Source organism: Stigmatopora argus, chromosome 13, assembly GCF_051989625.1.
Source record: "Stigmatopora argus isolate UIUO_Sarg chromosome 13, RoL_Sarg_1.0, whole genome shotgun sequence".
Classification (NCBI taxonomy): domain Eukaryota; kingdom Metazoa; phylum Chordata; class Actinopteri; order Syngnathiformes; family Syngnathidae; genus Stigmatopora; species Stigmatopora argus.
Window position 1 is genome coordinate 8,498,520 of NC_135399.1, and position 19,467 is coordinate 8,517,986.

The window sequence follows — 19,467 nt, forward strand, 5'->3', positions numbered from 1 at the left end:
CCTTTAAATGGACTGACTTTCTATTGCTGTCAATGGCAGGAAAGAAAGTGACAACCTTAGTTTGAATGTGACCCCATTAATGACTTGCATTGAGTTTATTAGCCATACACAACAGTCATTACATTTCCACATTGCCTCAAAGTGCAATTTTCTCCATCAGTAGATTAAGTGACAGTAATGTGAAATCAATTATTGCCATTACAGTGAGAGGGTTTAAAATGAACAATTGAAAGGGTGACAAAGGTAATTTATAAGTAGCTGCATTTGCTATAAATAAAAAGGAATACACATTGTATGGCAATTCAAGTACCAGTGTTAGCTATCACTTGTGTAGCATTACAAGCTACACAGGGTCAAAAGAAAAATGATGCCATTAGCACCAGATGAAAAGGCAGAGTTAAAACGATTAACTTAATTTCTCCCAAGATTAAAGCCATTTAATTGAATTAATTTAACAACCATATTATAAATAGCGGTGAGTTACTAAAAGAATAACATACAACGCATTTCAGTGACTTTGGACATTAAAAACCAAACATGTTTTTTTGGAAATGGTTACATGAGGTAATGCAACTTGCATTAGATCAACTAAATGTACAATTAAATACCTTGTGCGTTGTTGACCATCATTCTCGCGTGTTACTTGCACTTCTCTTCATCAAATGACCAAAATTTCAAGGAAACCTTTAGTAAAGTGCACATTTCTAGCAGAGAAATGGGACAAATACAGTCGGATCGTGTTGCTAGCATGGATGTTAGGTGGAAATGACGACATACAATTGTCGAAAGGGACGTTAGGGGCAGGTCAGTCGGTATCCAGGCGTGATGTCACCAGCTAAATTCAGTGCTTTCGGTCAGGACTCGATTGCCGCCTGAGCCTTTTGATCCTGATTGTATCTGTTCAGAGACAAAACATTCCCGATTGTCCGATCACAACCACGACACAAAGGAATTGTGGGGAAAAACAGCTCATTTTGGTTTCTTTGAATCACCTCCAAATCCTGTAGAGCTGCGAGCCTCCAGCGCAACCCAGGAAGAAGTTGACTGCAAACAAGTTCCAGTTCCTCGGGATAATGACCAGTGAATATCTGGACCAGACCAGGCCTGGTTGACAAGAACCAAGGTTACGCACACCTGTTCGGATACCTTAGACAACTGTTACCTACTCAAAATGTATATTCCCACTGGCCTATAACCCTTTTGACTTTACTCACACTGATCATGTATGTATGTATTATCACTTAAGTCACGCATGTACAGTAATCCCTCGAATATCGCGGTTAATGTAGACCAGGCATGGCCGTGATAATCGAAAAATAGGGTCACCCCTATTAAAAAAATAAAATAAATACATTTATATTCAGTGCCGAGACCTAGTAGCAAGCAGAAAACAGGGGAGTGGCTTCCGCTTGTGAGTTTCAGCGGATTTCACATTTTTATGAACTTCAAAAAATAAAGATTTTTAAAAAACAATTAATAGCAGAAAAAAAATTGCAAAGTAGTGAATATGCGATAAGTGAAGTTGCGATAATCGAGGGATTACTGTATTCACACAAGTGCTCCAAGGCCTGGGTGATAAAACAAGTTAATTAACAAAACTAGCCAGCGACAGGAGAGAACTCCATATTTGGATGTTCCTTCTAAAATGAAACACCCACTGATATTCAAATGAACACCCACTGCTGGAAACAGATTTATAAACTGCAGGTAATTACCAGAAGTTGTCGCTTTCTTACAATACAGCCACGCTGTTGTGAGAAACGACCCTGAGTCTCAGTATGTCTCGTATGTTTGTCTTCCAAAAACTTACGAGAACAGAAAGTAAGCTTGCGGCGTTGTGGGTACGAGGTCGAAAAAGAGAAAACGCCATTGGCACATATGGAGGAATTCTCAATGTACTTTACCCAAGTTTGAAAAACGCTTTGCCATTCGGTACTCGAGTGTTATTTTACCGGTTGCCGTCAGCACTGCAGACTGGGAGGTACTCAGTTTTTCCGCTGGTCGCGTCATGTCCGCCAAACCTGCTGCAACCAGGCCCTGAAACAGTCACATTTCAGGCAAAGGCACTTGTTGCTAAGCGATACAAATTGGACAGTTCAGATCAAAAGGCAAATTCCGAAAAATGGGGCTTATGTCGCATTTAGATCCACCTAGGAAAGTGGCTTGGACTTCACTCGAATTGAATCAAGAGGGGAAAAAAAACATTTAGAATTGCTGTACAAACAAAGCATTTCATCCACTGTACAGTAATCCCTCGACTATCGCGGTTAATGTAGACCAGACATGGACGCGATAATCGAAAAATCGCGAAGTAGTTAGTATATAAAAAAGTGTTTTTCAGTGCTGAATCCTAATAGCAAAAGTGGCTTGCGCTTATGAGTGTGTGGATTTTCACATTTTTATGAACTTAGAAAAAAAATAATAATAATAGCAGGGAAGAAAAAAATGCAAAGTAGTGATTTTGCGAAAAGTGAAAACGCGATAATCGAGGGATTACTGTATTATTTTGTCCATGTAGGTAGAATACAAAATAAACTGGCGCTTCAAAAAACATGATAACTAGTTTAAAAAAAATAAAGTTTAGGTGTTTCACACGATTAACTCTTAAAAATGTGCTTACCCATTTGAACATTGGAGCCCAGAAGAACACTGTTTTGGGACCTGGAATGACAACAGAAGAAAGAAATCTTAAAAGACTTTAAAAATATGTCCACAGTTGTTTTTTGACAGAGGAAACTCATCTCTGTATTCCAGTTAAATCCAAACACAGAAAGTCAAGAGTCCAAGTCATAAAAATTTGAGTCGACATACAACATGTCTAAGAATTGCCCTGCAGCACAGATGCGAAAACATGAAAACCTGCTGGTTCGGTTCTCAAAAACCCCATTAAAAAGCTTCAAAGCTTCACCCTTTAAGTATATTAGTGCTCCAACTAGAACTTTAAGAACAGCCTAGTCCAAAAATGGTGTGCATTTTGAACAACAAATGTATTTTCCATGTCGTGTGGTGTCAGTCATACGCCAACATGGGATTAAAATCTTCAAAGCTGTGATGCCTGTACGACATTTTGCTTCTGAAATATCAGTCCCTGACTAAAAAGCTGTAGAAAAGGACCATGAAAGGCCAACGGCTTGATTTTGCGACACTGTCACCCACCACTGTCACTTTCACTTACCGAATTCTCGCATGTTAGCCACCTCCGCGTATAAGCCGCACCCTTACATGGCATTAAAATCGTTGAATTTCCCTCATGTAAGACGTCCCGATTCACAATTTTCACCTCCATATTCATGTTTTAATATGAACTACAAATATGTTACTTTGAAGGGAAAATCTTAAGAAAAATCATCACACGTGGTATTTCTGAGATTCAGTATGAATCAAAAGGATTGTCTGGCGGATTGCACATTCCGAAAGAATATTGCCCTTTAAATTTTTTTTTGCGTTTTATCTGTTTATCTCTTCTCTATTTTGAAATAAATGATCGTATCGGCCGCATTGTCTTGCGTTATGGTGTTTCGTCTTTGTTACCTCGCAGTTTCCTGCATGTCACGTCTAATTTGTGCGCATATAAGCCGTACCCTTGATTCAGTCATTTTTTTAGGTGACAAATACGAGAAAATACAGTACCACAAAAAATTCTACAAATCATCAGAGAGGTTACTGGCTGCCCTTTCGTATCTGTTCCTGTTCACAAAGTTGCCCTTGCACAACTCTAAATACCCTTGGACAGAAAAAGAACATAATAGACTAGAAACCCACTCAGGCATGAACGTGGGTTCAGGTTATTGGACTCTCCACCGAAACTTAACCTTATGATTGATCACTGTGGTACTGTTGTTGATACCAAACATAAAAGCTCACCCTAAACGGGGGTTATCTTAAAATAAACAATGGAATGGAAACAACACTCGTCTCCAATCCCCTTTTGTGTGTTTTGGATCTGACACAACTCAAATCTCAGTCTCGTGGAGGATATTTGTGTACTGGATGTAGCAGCAGATGACGCAGATCAAACGCACACGCAAATCACAACCATCTCGGTGCGACTTTATTGCAGTGATGCGAGCTACTGTTTTGAAAGTTATGGTGCCTTTTATTATTTTATGAGGGTGGATGAACTATTTCTTACCTGCCGGGTGGTTGTACAGTGGTCTCAGCTTGGCTGGCAGCATATGTTCGATTCGGTCAAGAATCCTGTGGTAGGAAACTCTCAATGCAGCCATGATGGTAGTTTGAAGTTTGGGGAGGAAATCAGAAGACAATCGCTAGTCGCTGAGGCTAACAAGACAGTGGCGATAATGGTGGAGCTGGTATTAAAATTTAGACTATTTTAAATATCTACCGCAAACTTGAGTCTTCGGAGGAAGGTTAGATCAGTGTTTTCGCGTAATTGAGCGTATGCTAGCAAGCGACATTAAGCTAGCAGACATTAGCTTCCCCCTGAGCCAAACGAAGAGGTGACTTTCCGCTTGAAGAGCAACCTTGGACAATAAGGCGGAGCTTAAAGAGCAAACCCTGTTACGATTGGTCTCACCATTTACAAGCCGCAGCTGATTGGTTGAAAATAGTCCAATTTGTTTCATTTATTGACCTATCCCGGTAGGATAGCGACATCATAGGTTTATGAATACGGCTGAATGCCAATGTCGGCGCCGTGAAAGAATACGGATTATGTCGTCACTTTTTTGCGACAGAGGCATTGACTACAATAGTGTAGACTTTAAAGACAACTGTTTTTTCAGCAATCTTCGAACAACAGTCATTTTTTTCTGCGCTCTAAAATGAATAAAATAAATAAACAGCATGAATATGTTCACACAAATTGCGACATACGAACGGCTTTGTAAATGTATCAGGAATTCAAGTAAATTAAGAGTAACATAAGTGTAAGACTTCTGTTGTAAGATGGCCGCCAACTCCAGGCACTTTTTCGGCTTTAACTATTCAAGTTTTCAATAAATTGGATACATGACAAAGTTATGAGTGACACGTAACACTTCGGGGGCACAGGGGAATCAGAAAAAAATGAATAATTTTACTTTTTAATTGGCTATAGAGTTCAATATCTAGCATAGTATTATAATTGCGTTATTCGTAAATATAGTTACCATGCCGATAGATGTTATAATAAATTATTTGTAGTATCATCATTACCCACTTGGGGTCGCCATGCACACAAAGTACATGACTGTTGAGTCAAGACTGGTAGAATGGAAAAGTGAATATAAACATAAATGTGCCAATATCAATATGTATTCAGAATCTCTAAAAGATCCATGACTGAATTAATTCATTACTTATTTTAGGCAGGACTAGAATGAAATCGTCTGTAGCACACACGCAATAGGCATTGGACAATAACTAATAAAAGTGTGAATTTAAAAAAAAAGAAGAGGAAAGACTCCCTAATTCCACTCAACTACTTAATGAGTGACTTTCAGAATCCTCTGTGGATTCATGTTAAGCTTCCTTCATGCAGACACACAAGCACGCGCACACTGGTGGGGCATAAAATAAGAAGTATTTCATTAAGTTGGACTTTACTGTTCTGACTGCAGACGTTGGGGTTCTCTATCAATATTATGATGAGCATTAAGAAGAAAAGTCCAAAAGGTCCCATCAGGTCAAGTTAAGAAAAAATAAATAAAACAGATGATGACTTCATCCTCTTTGCAGTTTATAATGTGAGTGGACGATATATAATCTAAACCAGCATTCTTTAAAAAAAAAAAAAAATAACACCTTGATTCATTGTCTGCCTTTGAGTTCTTTGGGACTTCAAACCTCTTTAGAAACCATAACCAGGATTAAAACCCCAAGCCAAAATGTGAAAACACTTTAAAATGTTAACCCTGATTTTGTTCAAAAACACTAGTTCCCTAAATATTGAATCTTTAATCTAGTTAGTTTCCTGACCCAGTTAAAAACCTTTCGTATCTTGCAATGACCTAACTGAGGATTATTTAAAAATCCTGACCATCACTTCCCCCCTTAAAGCTGCATTTGAAACTGAACCCTAAAATTCTAACATTTGGATGGAAGCCTCCATTTAACCTAACCTTAGTCTGAAACCCCAAACTTCCTCAGATGTTTGTTTGTAGGAAGCACGTTTCTAATCCCGATTTGGCGCCCGTCAGAAATTGTCTTCCTGTTCAACCAGCCGCTCATCTTATAAAGTACTTGCTGCTGAAGAATGATCCCACGTGGACCAAAACTTATAGATGATGGATGTGGAATAAATTTTCCAGCCAATGTAGAAATTCCATTTTTATCAAATTGAAAGAGAAGACTATTGGTCTCGATATGGGATTATAACCTGAATCCTAAATCCAGGTCTCAGGCTGGAAATCAGTGAAAGCGTAAGGAATTGCTTCGTTTTGGTTTGCCAGTGCTTACATATGAAAAAATATCTTTGACTAACTTGAAATCATTTTCCTCACTTTCCAGTCGACAACAACACCATCTTTAAACCCCTAATGCACAAACACACTCAGTTTGTCATGAATTTGCGAGGGAAATTGAACCCAGGAGTGGGAAGCAGAAAAATGATGGGGAAGTGCTGGTGCACAAATTACGATTTTAATGAAAAATAACTATACAAATAATCAAAACTGGGACAAAGTTAAGAAAATAAATACTAAACAGGGGAGACGCACACCAACGAATAGGCAAAACATTACTTACGGACACAGTAAAACAGGTGACAATACTCCCACAAAAGACATGCCAAAACACGGGTTTAAATACACAGACAGGGATTGATTACAAACACCTGGGTCACATAAGGCAAGGGAAGTCAAGAGGGACACATCAGGCCAAAACGCATACAAATCACACAGTACCAACCCCAATAAACGTAACACCCTTCTTGCAGACACATTGATTCATTTCATACCTTTTTCGCATCCATGGGCAACAAGTAGTTGCTTTCATAACCCAATTAATGCAGCCCTGCTCGAGTCCATAAAAAGCAAGGCGCAAACCGCCATGGTCGTATCGTGTGACATTTGCGACAGGAGACGCCACGCGGCGGCCCGTGACGGTGCTTTAACGTGGCGGCCGTGGCCGCGCGGCGTGTCGCCATGTAGGATGAATTTAATTCGCCCTGACAGGTTATTAAAAGTATCATGGCGAAGCTAAAAAGCAACATTCAAAGTCAAATGTCAAACACATCATGGAGGGATATGAGTCGTGGAATCAATAGTTGTTAAACCCAGGTATGAACCATATAAAAGCCTGCTGAGATCCTCGTAGGAAACCCGGTTAAGAAATATTGATTGGCATTTGAAAGACTCCTGTGTTGGCCTAAACGCTGACAAGTCAAGCCGTTAAATCGGCGGTTTACACACAACGACAAGTCTAGCTCAACGTCACTTTGTGAGAAGAAATCACTCAAAAATCTCTGTTTGTGATACATCAGGAAAATGTAACAATCTCGCAGCCAGTATTGATGCAAACAATAATGTACAGTTTCCATATAAAGCTGAAATACTAAACTGTTAAGCTTTTATCGCTTAACGAAGTAAACTTTCTTTAAATAGAAGGGGGATTCCACCAAATCAAATCTTGAACAATATTAAGAACCAAGTAAAAGAAAGAACAAACCAAAGCCACATCACAATTTTTGTCTCATTTGAGTGTTACAGGTGAGTAGGTTTGATGCCGGTGTCATTGTCGCCATGGTAACAAATGTACATGCATCACAGGCACACACGTTCAAGCACACACAGGCACACAGATGAGTCACCTGAGGTGTTTGATTGACAGCTGGTATTTGGGGAGAGCGAGAAAGGAAGGGCTGCGATAAATACACACAATCAAGCTTATGTAACCTCTGCACGACCGCATTATGGACCCGACACTGACACTCCAAAACATACATCAAGTCGACAACTGAGCAAAAACCAAATCAAAAATCCATCAAGCAACAAAGTTAAGGGCAAAGGGAATAAAGACAGAGTCAAGAATCATAGAGCAATTCGAGGAACGTTAAACACACGCAATTATAGTATAAAAGAACCATGGCAACAGTCATTCAAAAACTCATGTTGGAAGCCTTCCAAAAATTGAGCGAAAAAGAAGCCAAGAACAAAATTAAGAACCAAGTCAAATGCTAGTCAAGAACCAGCAGCAAAAATGAGAATATTTTTATATTTTATGAAACGTAACGTTAATTACTGTCGTGTCATGGTGGATAAAACACCTTGAATAAACGGTTGAATGTTTGAAACACACTGTTGAATTAATATTGAATAAGTGTTGATATTTTGTCCGTTCATGGTTGAAACACGTTAATTAAACACACCTAGTGTCAGTTCGTAGTTAAACAGAACAGTGATATTACGTAAATTCACGGTTGAACCGCAATGTTAATTCAATATTGAATAATCGTTAAACTTAGATCAGTTCTTGGTGGAGTGTTCGAGTAACAACGAGTCTAGAACATGTATAGAACGGAATGAAAAACCAAAGCGAGAACTAAGCTCTGGAGTCTAAAATAACATTTGGATCGGACGTCTATTACCATCAATATTAGCCAATGAGTTGAGATAAAACCAAAACCAGAGTTAGAAGGGGGAAAAAAGCAGGACATCAGGATGGATGACTTCACTACGAGGATTTCTGCTTCAAGGACCTCCTGCCATATCGTACGGGTTACGTGTATTATGGAAGCGCTCGCACTTACATAATCTCGCCATCTGTCATAGCTTTGTATGTACAGTATGTACTGAATCTTTCTACTTTTATTGACCTCATTGCTGGATTCAAGAAATGAAGAGGTCATTCTTTTACTTTTCCCAACATAGCCCATTTGGAATGATTTTTTGCTTTCCTTCAAAGTATTCTGATTGGTCTCGCCTAAAACAAGCACCGGTTCGTTTCACCCGCTTACTATCAGTGTTGTTTACCACCGGCTGACTCGTTAGCGGTTATCGTCGTTAGGCATCTATTGGCAGATTACATCCTGTTTTATGGTCCCTGGCTGCTAACCCAGCCAAAACAGGGATTATGGTGTGTAACCAAACGTGCAGTTTGTCCTTAAGCTTCAAATGAAACTGCTGGTTTCCCAACGGTGGCGTTTGAAGGCGGCTCTCAAGTGCCAGGCAAATGGCGGTGACTCATCGTCTCACAATGACTGCCTTCATTATTTTGGTCAAGATTTTTGGAATTTACATTATTATCTTCCGCCTGTCCATAACAGTTTGAATCGTGACCGGACGTTTGGTCCCCGGACGTTTGGTCGAAAGACGTTTGGTCCCTGGACGTTTGGTCGACCGGACGTTTGGTCGACCGGACGTTTGGTCGACCGGACGTTTGGTAGAACGGACGTTTGGTAGAACAGACGTTTGGTAGAATGGACGTTTGGTCGTCGGGTTCGCTCGCTGTCAAATTATGACAGAGAGTTTACTGTTGATATTTTGATATTAGATGTTTAGATATTAAACTCACTCTCTCTCTCATGATTATAATTTTGAGAGCTGGTTTCAACAGTAACAACCCGGCGACCAAACGTACATTCTACCAAACGTCCGTTCTACCAAACGTCCGGTCGACCAAACGTCCGGTCGACCAAACGTCCGGGGACCAAACGTCCGTGGACCAAACGTCTTTCGATGAAACGTCCGAGTACCGTTTGAATCTGTCTAAATTTTTGTGTTGTTCGGTTTTTAAGAATTTCAGTCTCAAAGGCCTTAATGTCAGATTTGTGAAATAGAAATTTTTGTGTTTAATTGGGCAAAAAAATCTTTAGGTCAGCCCCGACGAAAAGTGGTTAGCGCCTCGGTTTCACAGTTCCGAGATCCAGGGTTCAATCCCAAGTTCGGACCTTCCTGTGTGGACTTTGCATGTTCTCCCCTGCACTTGCGTGGGTTTTCTCCGGGTACTCTGGTTTTCTCCCACATCCCCGAAACATGCGTGCTTAGATGTTTGAACACTTTGTCCCTTGGATGGAGTAAGATCGTGCATGGTTGTTAGTCGCTTTGTTCCCTGTGATTGTCTGGCATCTTATTCAGGGTATGCCCCGCCTCCTGCCCATTGTTGGCTGGGATAAATTCTAGCGGTATGGAAAATGAATAAATGAATGCAAAAATGTTAAGGTCACAATGAATGCAGTTCAAAACAAAAAAATCAAATCAATGGATGGAAGAGAATTTTTAGCTTTGACATAATTTTAAACAAAACTGTAATAAAATTGATGGTCCTTGAGCCTTTATCCAGGAATTATGTTTTTTTTCTTTTTTTGATCGAACAATCGCTGATAGCCCTCCCAGTCAAAATGGACCTGACACCAGGCGCAATCAATTGCCCCAATTATGTTTTACTAACAATACTATTCCTTCTACTGTCGTTACTAGTATACCATAAATTTCATACTTTTTTAAGGGTAGTGGCAACGCTCCTGGGGACCAAACATCTTCATCATCACACTCCCAGGGAAGGCATCAAAATCTACAAACAGACAAAAATCCTGACTTCACGGTGTTGTCCTCAGTTCCGAGGCTGATGATTTTACCCCCCTGAGATAAACATTCATATATGCGGTCGGAGACGGTGCTCACTCGGTGACGCTGAGTAAAAGAGAGCGAGGGATCAAGGGACGGAGGGGAGAACAAGAGGAGGGGGCGCTCCCAGTTTAGAGCGAGACACGGTGGGAAGGAGACGGCGTGAAAAAATCCCTTCCTCCAAATCCTGCAGGGGTCCACGGAGAAGCTTCTGAAGGAGTATTTACCTGACATGTGTTTGTCAAAGACAAAGATCAAGATGACAAGGGCTGACATGCGGTAGGAAGAAATTGCAATGCATTCTTTCCGATCATTCTGATAAAGTTTATCGGAAACTCTACATTCGAACTCTTAATTGAATTTTTTTCTACCTTCAGGGAAGGGATTTTTTGCCAGGGTGTCCTCAAACGGCTCGGGTGAAGACAGGAAATAACCAGCGATGCTGCTCTTCCACATCAGCTGTTCGACAGTGTCCTTGGAAGCTTGATTGGTTTTTCTCCTCCAAAATGGGACGCCGGCACTCGCGGGCTCGCCGAGAGTCCAACAGCACCGCGTTCCACCCGTTGGCAAGACCCTGAGGGTCCCCGTTAGTATGAACCTGCGCGGCGGCAATGTGTCGGACCTCATCTCTCAAACCTTGGCTGTCGGCGGTCCGGTCAACGGCAGTCGCGCCGGATGTTCTTACGTCGGCAACGAAAGCAACCAGGAGGGCGGACTTTGGTTTTGCCAGGACGCGGCGGGGTCCGGCAAGAACTGGGCGGCCTTGCTGATCCTGGCGGTCGTCGGGGTTACCGTGACGGGCAACATCCTGGTCATTCTGGCCGTGTCGCTGGAGAAGAAGCTCCAGAATGCTACTAACTATTTCCTGATGTCTCTGGCCGTGGCAGACATGCTTTTGGGTATATTGGTCATGCCGGTCTCCATGGTGACGATCCTCTATGGTAAGCAGAATGGAGGGTTGGGGGGGTCTACAGACATTTGGTGAGCTTTGTCCATTTGTCAACAAAATGTCATTCAGACGTGGTGGGCGAGTGGTTAAAACTTAAAGTTATGTTGTTCAGGATTGAAAATGTGGGTTGTTCAAAAATAATGGAGTTTGACTAGTGCCTTATTATTTAGATGAACGATCTTTCCTTAATCCAATGGCTACCAATAATGGACGAACTAGATATCCATTAAAAATGAACTGTCCTTTTGGAAAATTATACTGAAAACACTCATTGACACCAATAGACGTCCGATCCATTCAATGTCACCAAAGCATGATTAGAGGTCAATCGCCATCAGTGTCATTAGTCACAAGTCTTTTTTTGTCGGGAAAAAATACAAATGAATTTTAAGGAAAAATAAAATCAATATAGCCTACTACTATATATACACGTATTCGTCCATTCATTCATTTTCCGTTCCGCATATCCTTACAAGGGTCGCCGGGGTGCTTGGCCCAATCCCAGTCAACGAGGGGCGGGGTTAAAGGTTGCCAGCTAATCGCAGGGCACAAGGAGAGAAATAACCATTCAGACTCACATCTAGCGACAATTTAAAGTGTTCGACAAGCCTACCATGCATGTTTTTGAGATGCGGGTGGAAACCAGCGTTGGGGATTGAATTTAGTCTCAAAACTGTGCTGTGGATGTGCTAACACACCTAAAATACAGAAAACAAAATACAGGAATTAATTTATTACATGACATATTTAACTGTCACATTTTTATATAAAAAGATAAATATAATAATGACATTCAGGGACACACTGACAAGAACCAATTTTTTCCTGACCTGTTTTTTTCTCCACTTGATGACGTCTAGTCTGGAAGGCGCTTTAAAAAAAGATGTTTTAATAACACAGGCTTAATAAAATTCATCTTCATGGATACAGTAGGCAGGCGGGGGGGGTGATGTAGCTTCAGGCTTTCCCTGAGTGTAATTTCTCCACCAAGACCTCAACATCTTTGTTCTTATTACACGTCCACGCATGAGGCCGCTATTGATGAGTCTTCTTACTGAGAAACTAAAGACATCCTAACGGCTTTTAAAAAGATAGTTTGCTCAAATAAACACAAATTGGCTTTGGCATGGGATTCCCTTTTGATTGTAATTTGGCAAATGCTAACATTTGCTAGAGGTTGTTTTGCTGTGCTTTGAAACTTGTTTTGTGTTTGAGATCCAAGATAAGTATATTAATTAGGAGAAAGATCTGAGCCGATGATTAAACTCATGAAGGAGATGACAAACAAGTCTTTAGGGAACCTAAAAACAAATACAAATTAGCTCACGCGAGCGGCGCAATTAGCCACTCATCTTCGTTAGGCGCTTGCTGAGGACAAACCGGCTGTTATCAAACAGAGCTCATCAAACGAGACATATGATTTTGTGTGTGTGTGTGTGTGTGTGTGTGTGCCTTTCCAGATGTCTTATTTGCATGTGCTTGCCAGATGAGCCCAATGTTAGGCTTTTTTATTCTGAACAGAGTACACAAGACAATGAAAAAGGGAGAGTTATATAGTGAACTCATTGATAGCCACTTTTTTATAGCATTGATAGCCTGTTTTTTCCTCTAAATGTCCTATATTTTGATGAGGGAAAAATATAGTATATTATATCTAGTAAGTATATATATATTCTACTAGCTGAACTCAAGCTTCTTGTGCGGGCCTCATTCAATATTTTCATAATTTGCTATGAGCCAATAAAAAACTGGGCAGGGGGCCACAGTTGACTCATTGACTGTAGATTGGAAGCCCGGGTCCAATCCAACAAAAGCGGTGGTGATATTTTTGGCGTTATTTAAATCCCAAATGGAAAATTTGTGTGTTCGGGCATTGCTAGTTGAGACATTTTTTGCGCGTCTATTCATATCTACACAATTTGATGAGCATTGTTAGGGTGTCTGCAGCCATTTCAGGATCCTTACGCTCGACAAGAAGACGTTTGCTCGCTCAGGCAGAAAACACAATTTGTCAAAATTACACGCTGCCAGCATGTCGTTGACAACGTCGGGCTTGATGGTTAGGCTAACGAAAACCATGCTGTTTTGTTTCCACCCTAACGAGGCAGAGGTGTCTTCCGATGTACTACGTGTCATTAATCGTTCATAAACACCCGCACTGCTGCTCGTCATGCTTCAACCGCTATTTTGGGCCTTGTCGAGAAAATCATTCTCGAGCCAAATCAACGCCGTCATGAACATTGGAGCCATTTTTACACCCCAGCTGACATGTTAATCGAGAATCTTCTAAAAAATTTAGAAAGGCATGACCCGTATCAGGTTAAAAACCATAAATTGTTTAGTGGACAATTTTTTTTAAATAGAAGTAGTGTCACTCCATGCTAACGCAAACTCTCCACCAGATTACGACTGGCCTCTACCGTCGGAGCTGTGTCCCGTATGGATCTATCTGGACGTGCTGTTCTCCACGGCGTCCATCATGCACCTGTGTGCCATCTCGCTGGACCGCTACATCGCAATTCGGAACCCAATCCACCACAGCCGCTTCAACTCACGCGCAAAGGCCCGCATCAAGATCGCTGCTGTGTGGACCATCTCGGCCGGCGAGTGTTAACACGCACACACAGACACATGCATGCTTTTAACATAACGTATTTATTCGAGTACAACGCGCAGAATTTTGTACCAAAAAACGAAAGCAAAATTTGCGTTATACACGAAGTCTTCGCTTTTATGACCAAATCCCGGTGAAAAAGTCCCTTCCGCAGTTATAATGGGAGACATAAAACCTGTTTTTGTCCGCTCGATGGCGATAATCTACCTTCTTTTACAAAAGCCAGCCCTCTCCAAATATAATTTATATGGTAAAAATGAAAAAACTATCCACGCTAATGAAGAATGGAATCAATTGTTTGGTGAATCTGATGTTGATGAATCAGATTTTAAATATTATGATGATGAATTTAAGGATTTAGAATTGTAAATTCCATTTGAGAATCGTGTTCATACTGGTAGTAGTTTGTTTTACCAGGTTTCCGTACCATATCTTGTGAATAAATGTTTTGTCATGGCGACATGTGTTGAGCATTTGCCACTTACCAGTACCGGTGCATTCCTTGGTGTGAACTGGAAAAAACTGGAGAAAAAAAATAGAACAATTTTTGGTCACAGATTATGGGTGCGCGTTATACACAGATGCGCGTTATACTCGAATAAATACGGTATTAGTTTTCATGCAAGTTAGCAAGAGTGGTTAACAGAACACAGACCGAAAGGCCTGTTAGCATGTTAGCATTCAAGCATCTGCGAAAGCGCTAAACATGCAGACACTGACACTTTCGTGCAATGTTAGCATGCTATCATTCAAGCATCTGAGTCGTCAAGCATCAACGCCTACATATGCTGACACATGCTCTTAGCATGTTAGCATCTGCGCCATCAAGCCCTTACAGACACAGATGGATACATGCACATGCCATTAGCATGTTAGCATTCAATATATTCACCACAAGCTACACTGTTCGTGTTTTCTCAACTGAAAATCTTGTACTTTTATTTATTTTAATGTTCGTAGAGCAACAGACCTTCTTTAATTTAATTTAGTTATAGGCTACAGGACAAATGATTTTTTTAATTAATACTGCACATGCAAGCCATGCTCCACGGTCCGCCGCCGTCTACAAGACAAGCCAGCGTAACGCCACCCTCTCGAGACCACCGAGCAGTCTGTCTTCCACCGCGCACGCACACACACACAGATGGTGCGGCTCGCCAGCATCAGCTCAGTTGCCATGTGCTAAATGCGCGTCTGTTGCCACACAGATGCTTTTCATTTCCCACCGGTTGTGACCGTGGCAAATATTGAATTTGTTTGGCTCCTTTTTTTAATCAACATTAGGAGATCGCGTCATCATCAGCAACAAATGGTTTTGCTGCAAAAAAACACGACAGAAGAAGCAGCAGGAGGCTACTGTCTGGGTCGTTGTCACGGAGACCGTCACACAGTACTACTGTGTTATCGTTTAAGATGTTATAGTTCACACTCCAAATTTTATTGGGAAGTGGGATATTGTTTCATCAGGAAAAAAAATCCTGCTCGAAGTTAGTGTAAAACAAGGGTGACATTTGACAGTGCGCAAAACAATCTGAGCGATTACCCTGTCTTGGCCTTTTACGCAGAATCCAGGAAAGCCAAATATAATTTCATACGGCAACACAAAATTTCTAATCCTACCTGATGACTTTTGATGAGGTATGTAGAAAAACAGTTAAACAGTCAAAACATTGATTTCAAAATACCAATACATACGGAATTGTCATTTTTTGTTCACATTTACACTGTTCTGCCATTCCGATAGTCATCGAAGTCTAAAATTTCTCCCACATTTGACACTTATTTTCACGCAAAACTCAGACAAGATAGTTCTCAAAGCATGCAGAAACATGGAATCCTGAACCCTTTCTGTCATAATATACTGGCTTGAAATAACCAGAAATGATTTGTCCTCACCAATCCATCAAAATGCCATATAACTTTTTACAACAACATTAAATTCCTAATCTTACCTGCGAACATTGGCACGAGTGTCCCAATCACGGCGTCCACTTTGGCTGCAGACACCAACGAAATAAACGATCACATGGCGACGGGCCGACCCTGAAACGAGAATAGCAATCAGCAATCTGATCAGACTGTCCGGCATTTCCTGTGTGTAGGCATCTCCACACCTATCCCAGTAATGGGTCTGCGCGACCAATCCAAGGTGTTCAAGGACGGCAGCTGCCTGCTGACGGACGCCAGTTTCGTGCTAGCCGGTAGCTTGGTGGCATTCTTCGTGCCGCTCACCATTATGCTGGTCACTTACTTCCTGACCATCCGTGCCCTCCACAAGGAGGCCACCCTCTGCCTGGATCAACTGGTGCCACGGCCCAAGTGGGGCCCCGGGCCCGCCTTCGCGCCGGGCTTCTTCCCGCAGGCCTCGCTGTCCTCCGAGAAGCTGGTGCGGCGCGAAGCCGGCGGCGCCCCATCGGGACCCTCCTTCGGGCGGCGGACCGCGCAGTCGGTCAGCAACGAGCAGAAGGCGTCGAAGGTGCTGGGCGTGGTCTTCTTCCTCTTCGTGGTCATGTGGTGCCCCTTCTTCATCACCAACGTGCTGGTGGCGGCTTGCGACGCGCCGGCCTGCGACGCCGCCCTCGCGGGGGGGCTGCTCAACGTCTTCGTGTGGGTGGGGTACCTGTCGTCAGCCGTCAACCCGCTGATCTACACGCTCTTCAACGAGACGTACCGCGCCGCCTTTCTACGCTACCTTCGCTGCCGCTACGCGCCGCCCGCCAAGAAACAGCTGCAGCTCATCCTAGTTAACACCATCCCCCCCATGGCGTACCCCTCCGTACAGGGTTTGGGGAATGGAGCCTCACGGCACGATTTCTCATTCGTGGGACGGGAAACGGAACCCCGGGACAGAAAGACGGGGCACGAGGACGAAAGCCGCGTGTGAGGGTTGAGATGGCGGGCCCCAACTGCTGCTATGCACACCTGACGCTACGTTCAGATCAGCCGCGTAATGTCGCGCGACACCATGACCCCTGTGCTACATTAACACATAGCTGTCAAACTCGGCTAATTGCGCCCCTTATTAATGATTGCAATTCCCCTAATTAAATCATTTAAAAAAAAACATACAAATCCAACGCAGTCTTAACATTTTCTCCAAAATAGACGGGGTGCCCAACCAGTATGCACTAAATTCAAGATTCTGTAGATGTCGCTGTATGACGCTGACAGCTTGACTGTCTGGGTACATTGCTTGCTGACGCGCTATATTTATATAGTGAAAAGGCGGATGTGTGAAAGGGGATTACGTGTGCGAATATCATGCTTAAAGCATGACTATTAGCAGACGACGATGGCGTTTTCGTCTGCTACCAGTGATCGAAATGTGTAAAACGTGATCAGTTTGACAAAAAGTGTACTTGAAAAAAAATCCTGTACAAAAGTTATACGGTGTACACAATTCGAAATGATCAAAAAACGTATAAAATGCGGGAAAAATAGTTTTTGGGGGGGTGAAATGCCACAGTATTGTACGTTATTTTTCATATTTATATTTAAAAAAAACTTGAAAAACACGATAGAAAAAAAATCAAGAGACTTTTGAATTCCACACTCAAAAATTAGGTAATAACAAAACTAATGCAAAAAAGTTTTAACATTAGCTTGTCAATGTCACAAACTAGTAATACTAAGCACAATTTAAACAAGAATTTGGAATGAGCTTTTTCACTTTATCACATTTGGCTTCTTTGAGGTTTTACTGGATATTCTTTTAAAGAAGTCATGCTAAAAAGATAACCGTTGCTATGCTAACAATTAGCAGAAATGACTGATTGATTCATACCCAAACTGCGATTGCAGTAAATTAATACTCAATATCGTTCTACCTGGGTTTTTTTTATAAACTTGCAAAATTAAGAACAAATGGGATAAATTAATATTAAAAGAAAGATTCAGTGATCAGGTGAAACTGAACATCCCGAGTTTTATAGCGGAAAATGTGAATTATTGCATGAATGTGAATTGTTGCTAATATGTTGAAAATGTATCCTCTGTGAAAAATGAAAAATAAGTTGAAGTTATGTCAAAATGATGGGGAAGTATGTGAAAGTAATATTTTCTACCCTGTGATGTAAATAAAGACTTTTTTTTACAAACATACATTATCAAAATTTATTTAACCCCCACCCCACCCCACATTTAACATTAGAAGCCATTTTCGGCAATAGACGTCCAATCCATTTGACCTGGGAGCGACTCAGCACCAAATGGATTGGACGTCTGTCACCGACAATGGTAGCCAATGCATTAATCCACTTTACACAAGAGTTAGGAAGTAGAAAGCTGTGTGAAAAGACAGCAAAGGTCAGAGCACAGGAGGAGGGGGAGGAGAAGGAAGATAACGAAGATGAAGGTGGGACACCCCAAGGCATTCTGGGTGGCGGAGATGAGGTCGCACAACCGACTGCACGCACGCCTCGAAAATGAGGAAAGGAACGTGTTGTTTCCCCCAAACTTTGACTAGTACGTACATCATGTTGAGGTTGTGTGTGAGTGTGTGTGTGTGTGTGTGTGTGTGTGTGTGTGTGATTCCCACCGCTCCGCCCAAGTGTGTTGCGAGCCAATCTTCCCCGCTGCACCACATCAGTCACCTTCATTGTCGTCATCATCTGGTGTGGAAAATAAAAGCATGAAAAAAAAAAATAGAGGAGAAACAGCTTGGAATTAGGTTTTGAAACAAATAGTGTTGTAGTAAGGAAATAAATATATTACACATATATATATATATATATATATATATATATATATATATATATATATATATAAATATATATGTATATATACATATGTGTATATATATATATATGTGTGTATATATATGTATATATACACATACATATATATATACATGCATATATATATACACATATAGATATACATACATATATATATACATACATATATATACGTACATACATATATACATACATACATATATATACACATATACCTACATATAGACATATATACTTTAAAAAATCTGATTACAAACGTGTCCTGCATTTGAAAAATAAATGAAAAAAAGCCCCAAATTGACAACAACTATAAACTATGATTAATTATTCCTTCCCGAAGAGGAGGATTTTAGGGTGGGGTGGCTATAGAAAAACCCAAGACTATTTACCATCTGTCTAGAAGGAGCAAAAAACAAAAACAAACAAACAAACAAACAAACAAACAAAAAACTGGACGTCCCACGCGCCAATGGCTGGCTAGGATTTCTAAGTAGCGCACCCCCAAAATAGCAAGATTATCTTAAACAAGGCTTGCTGGAAGCAACTAAATCTCTTGGCGCAGTCGTCAAGGAGACGAAATTTGCTGCAAACGATGACTCACAGGCCTCGTTTTCTTCGAGTGGTCGACGAGGGGGGGGCTCTCTTTTACAAGTGCAAGGCCGA

At 41.3% G+C, this 19,467-nt stretch overlaps 2 protein-coding genes and 1 long non-coding RNA gene across 4 annotated transcripts; 1 reads left to right on the forward strand and 2 right to left on the reverse strand.

Moving 5' to 3' along the window:
• Nucleotides 1-80: 80 nt before the first annotated feature.
• mpc2b (mitochondrial pyruvate carrier 2b) lies at nt 81-4,640 on the reverse strand. The gene is made up of 5 exons (XM_077616656.1): nt 4,133-4,640; nt 2,621-2,661; nt 1,953-2,037; nt 993-1,104; nt 81-897 (listed from the first exon to the last, which is right to left on the reverse strand). Exons 1-5 carry the CDS (start codon nt 4,224-4,226, stop codon nt 855-857), a joined length of 375 nt encoding a protein of 124 aa, XP_077472782.1. The 5' UTR covers nt 4,227-4,640; the 3' UTR covers nt 81-854.
• Nucleotides 4,641-10,305: 5,665 nt separating this feature from the next.
• Nucleotides 10,306-11,724, reverse strand: LOC144087377 (uncharacterized). Its single transcript, XR_013304716.1, has 4 exons — nt 11,142-11,724; nt 10,877-11,079; nt 10,563-10,732; nt 10,306-10,452 (listed from the first exon to the last, which is right to left on the reverse strand). It is a non-coding gene; the product is annotated as an uncharacterized LOC144087377 (long non-coding RNA).
• htr2aa (5-hydroxytryptamine (serotonin) receptor 2A, genome duplicate a) lies at nt 10,625-17,527 on the forward strand. 2 transcript variants are annotated; one of them, XM_077617829.1, is made up of 5 exons: nt 10,625-10,784; nt 10,883-11,446; nt 13,857-14,057; nt 16,171-16,269; nt 16,347-17,527. In XM_077617829.1, exons 2-5 carry the CDS (start codon nt 11,098-11,100, stop codon nt 16,814-16,816), a joined length of 1,119 nt encoding a protein of 372 aa, XP_077473955.1. In that variant the 5' UTR covers nt 10,625-10,784; nt 10,883-11,097; the 3' UTR covers nt 16,817-17,527. The 2 variants fall into 2 exon arrangements, with proteins under 2 accessions (XP_077473955.1, XP_077473954.1); XM_077617828.1 differs by having other exon boundaries at nt 16,171-17,527.
• The last annotated feature ends 1,940 nt before the right edge of the window (nt 17,528-19,467 follow it).

Coding starts and splice junctions, on each gene's coding strand:
- htr2aa (XM_077617828.1), top strand. CDS start 11,098: ATGAACCTGCGCGGCGGCAATGTGTCGGACCTCATCTCTCAAACCTTG. Junction 11,447..13,856: donor CATGGTGACGATCCTCTATG/GTAAGCAGAATG, acceptor ACTCTCCACCAG/ATTACGACTGGCCTCTACCG. Junction 14,058..16,170: donor TGTGTGGACCATCTCGGCCG/GCGAGTGTTAAC, acceptor TCCTGTGTGTAG/GCATCTCCACACCTATCCCA.
- mpc2b (XM_077616656.1), bottom strand. CDS start 4,226: ATGGCTGCATTGAGAGTTTCCTACCACAGGATTCTTGACCGAATCGAA. Junction 2,038..2,620: donor GGGCTCCAATGTTCAAATGG/GTAAGCACATTT, acceptor TGACTGTTTCAG/GGCCTGGTTGCAGCAGGTTT. Junction 1,105..1,952: donor TGCAGTGCTGACGGCAACCG/GTAAAATAACAC, acceptor CTTGTCAACCAG/GCCTGGTCTGGTCCAGATAT.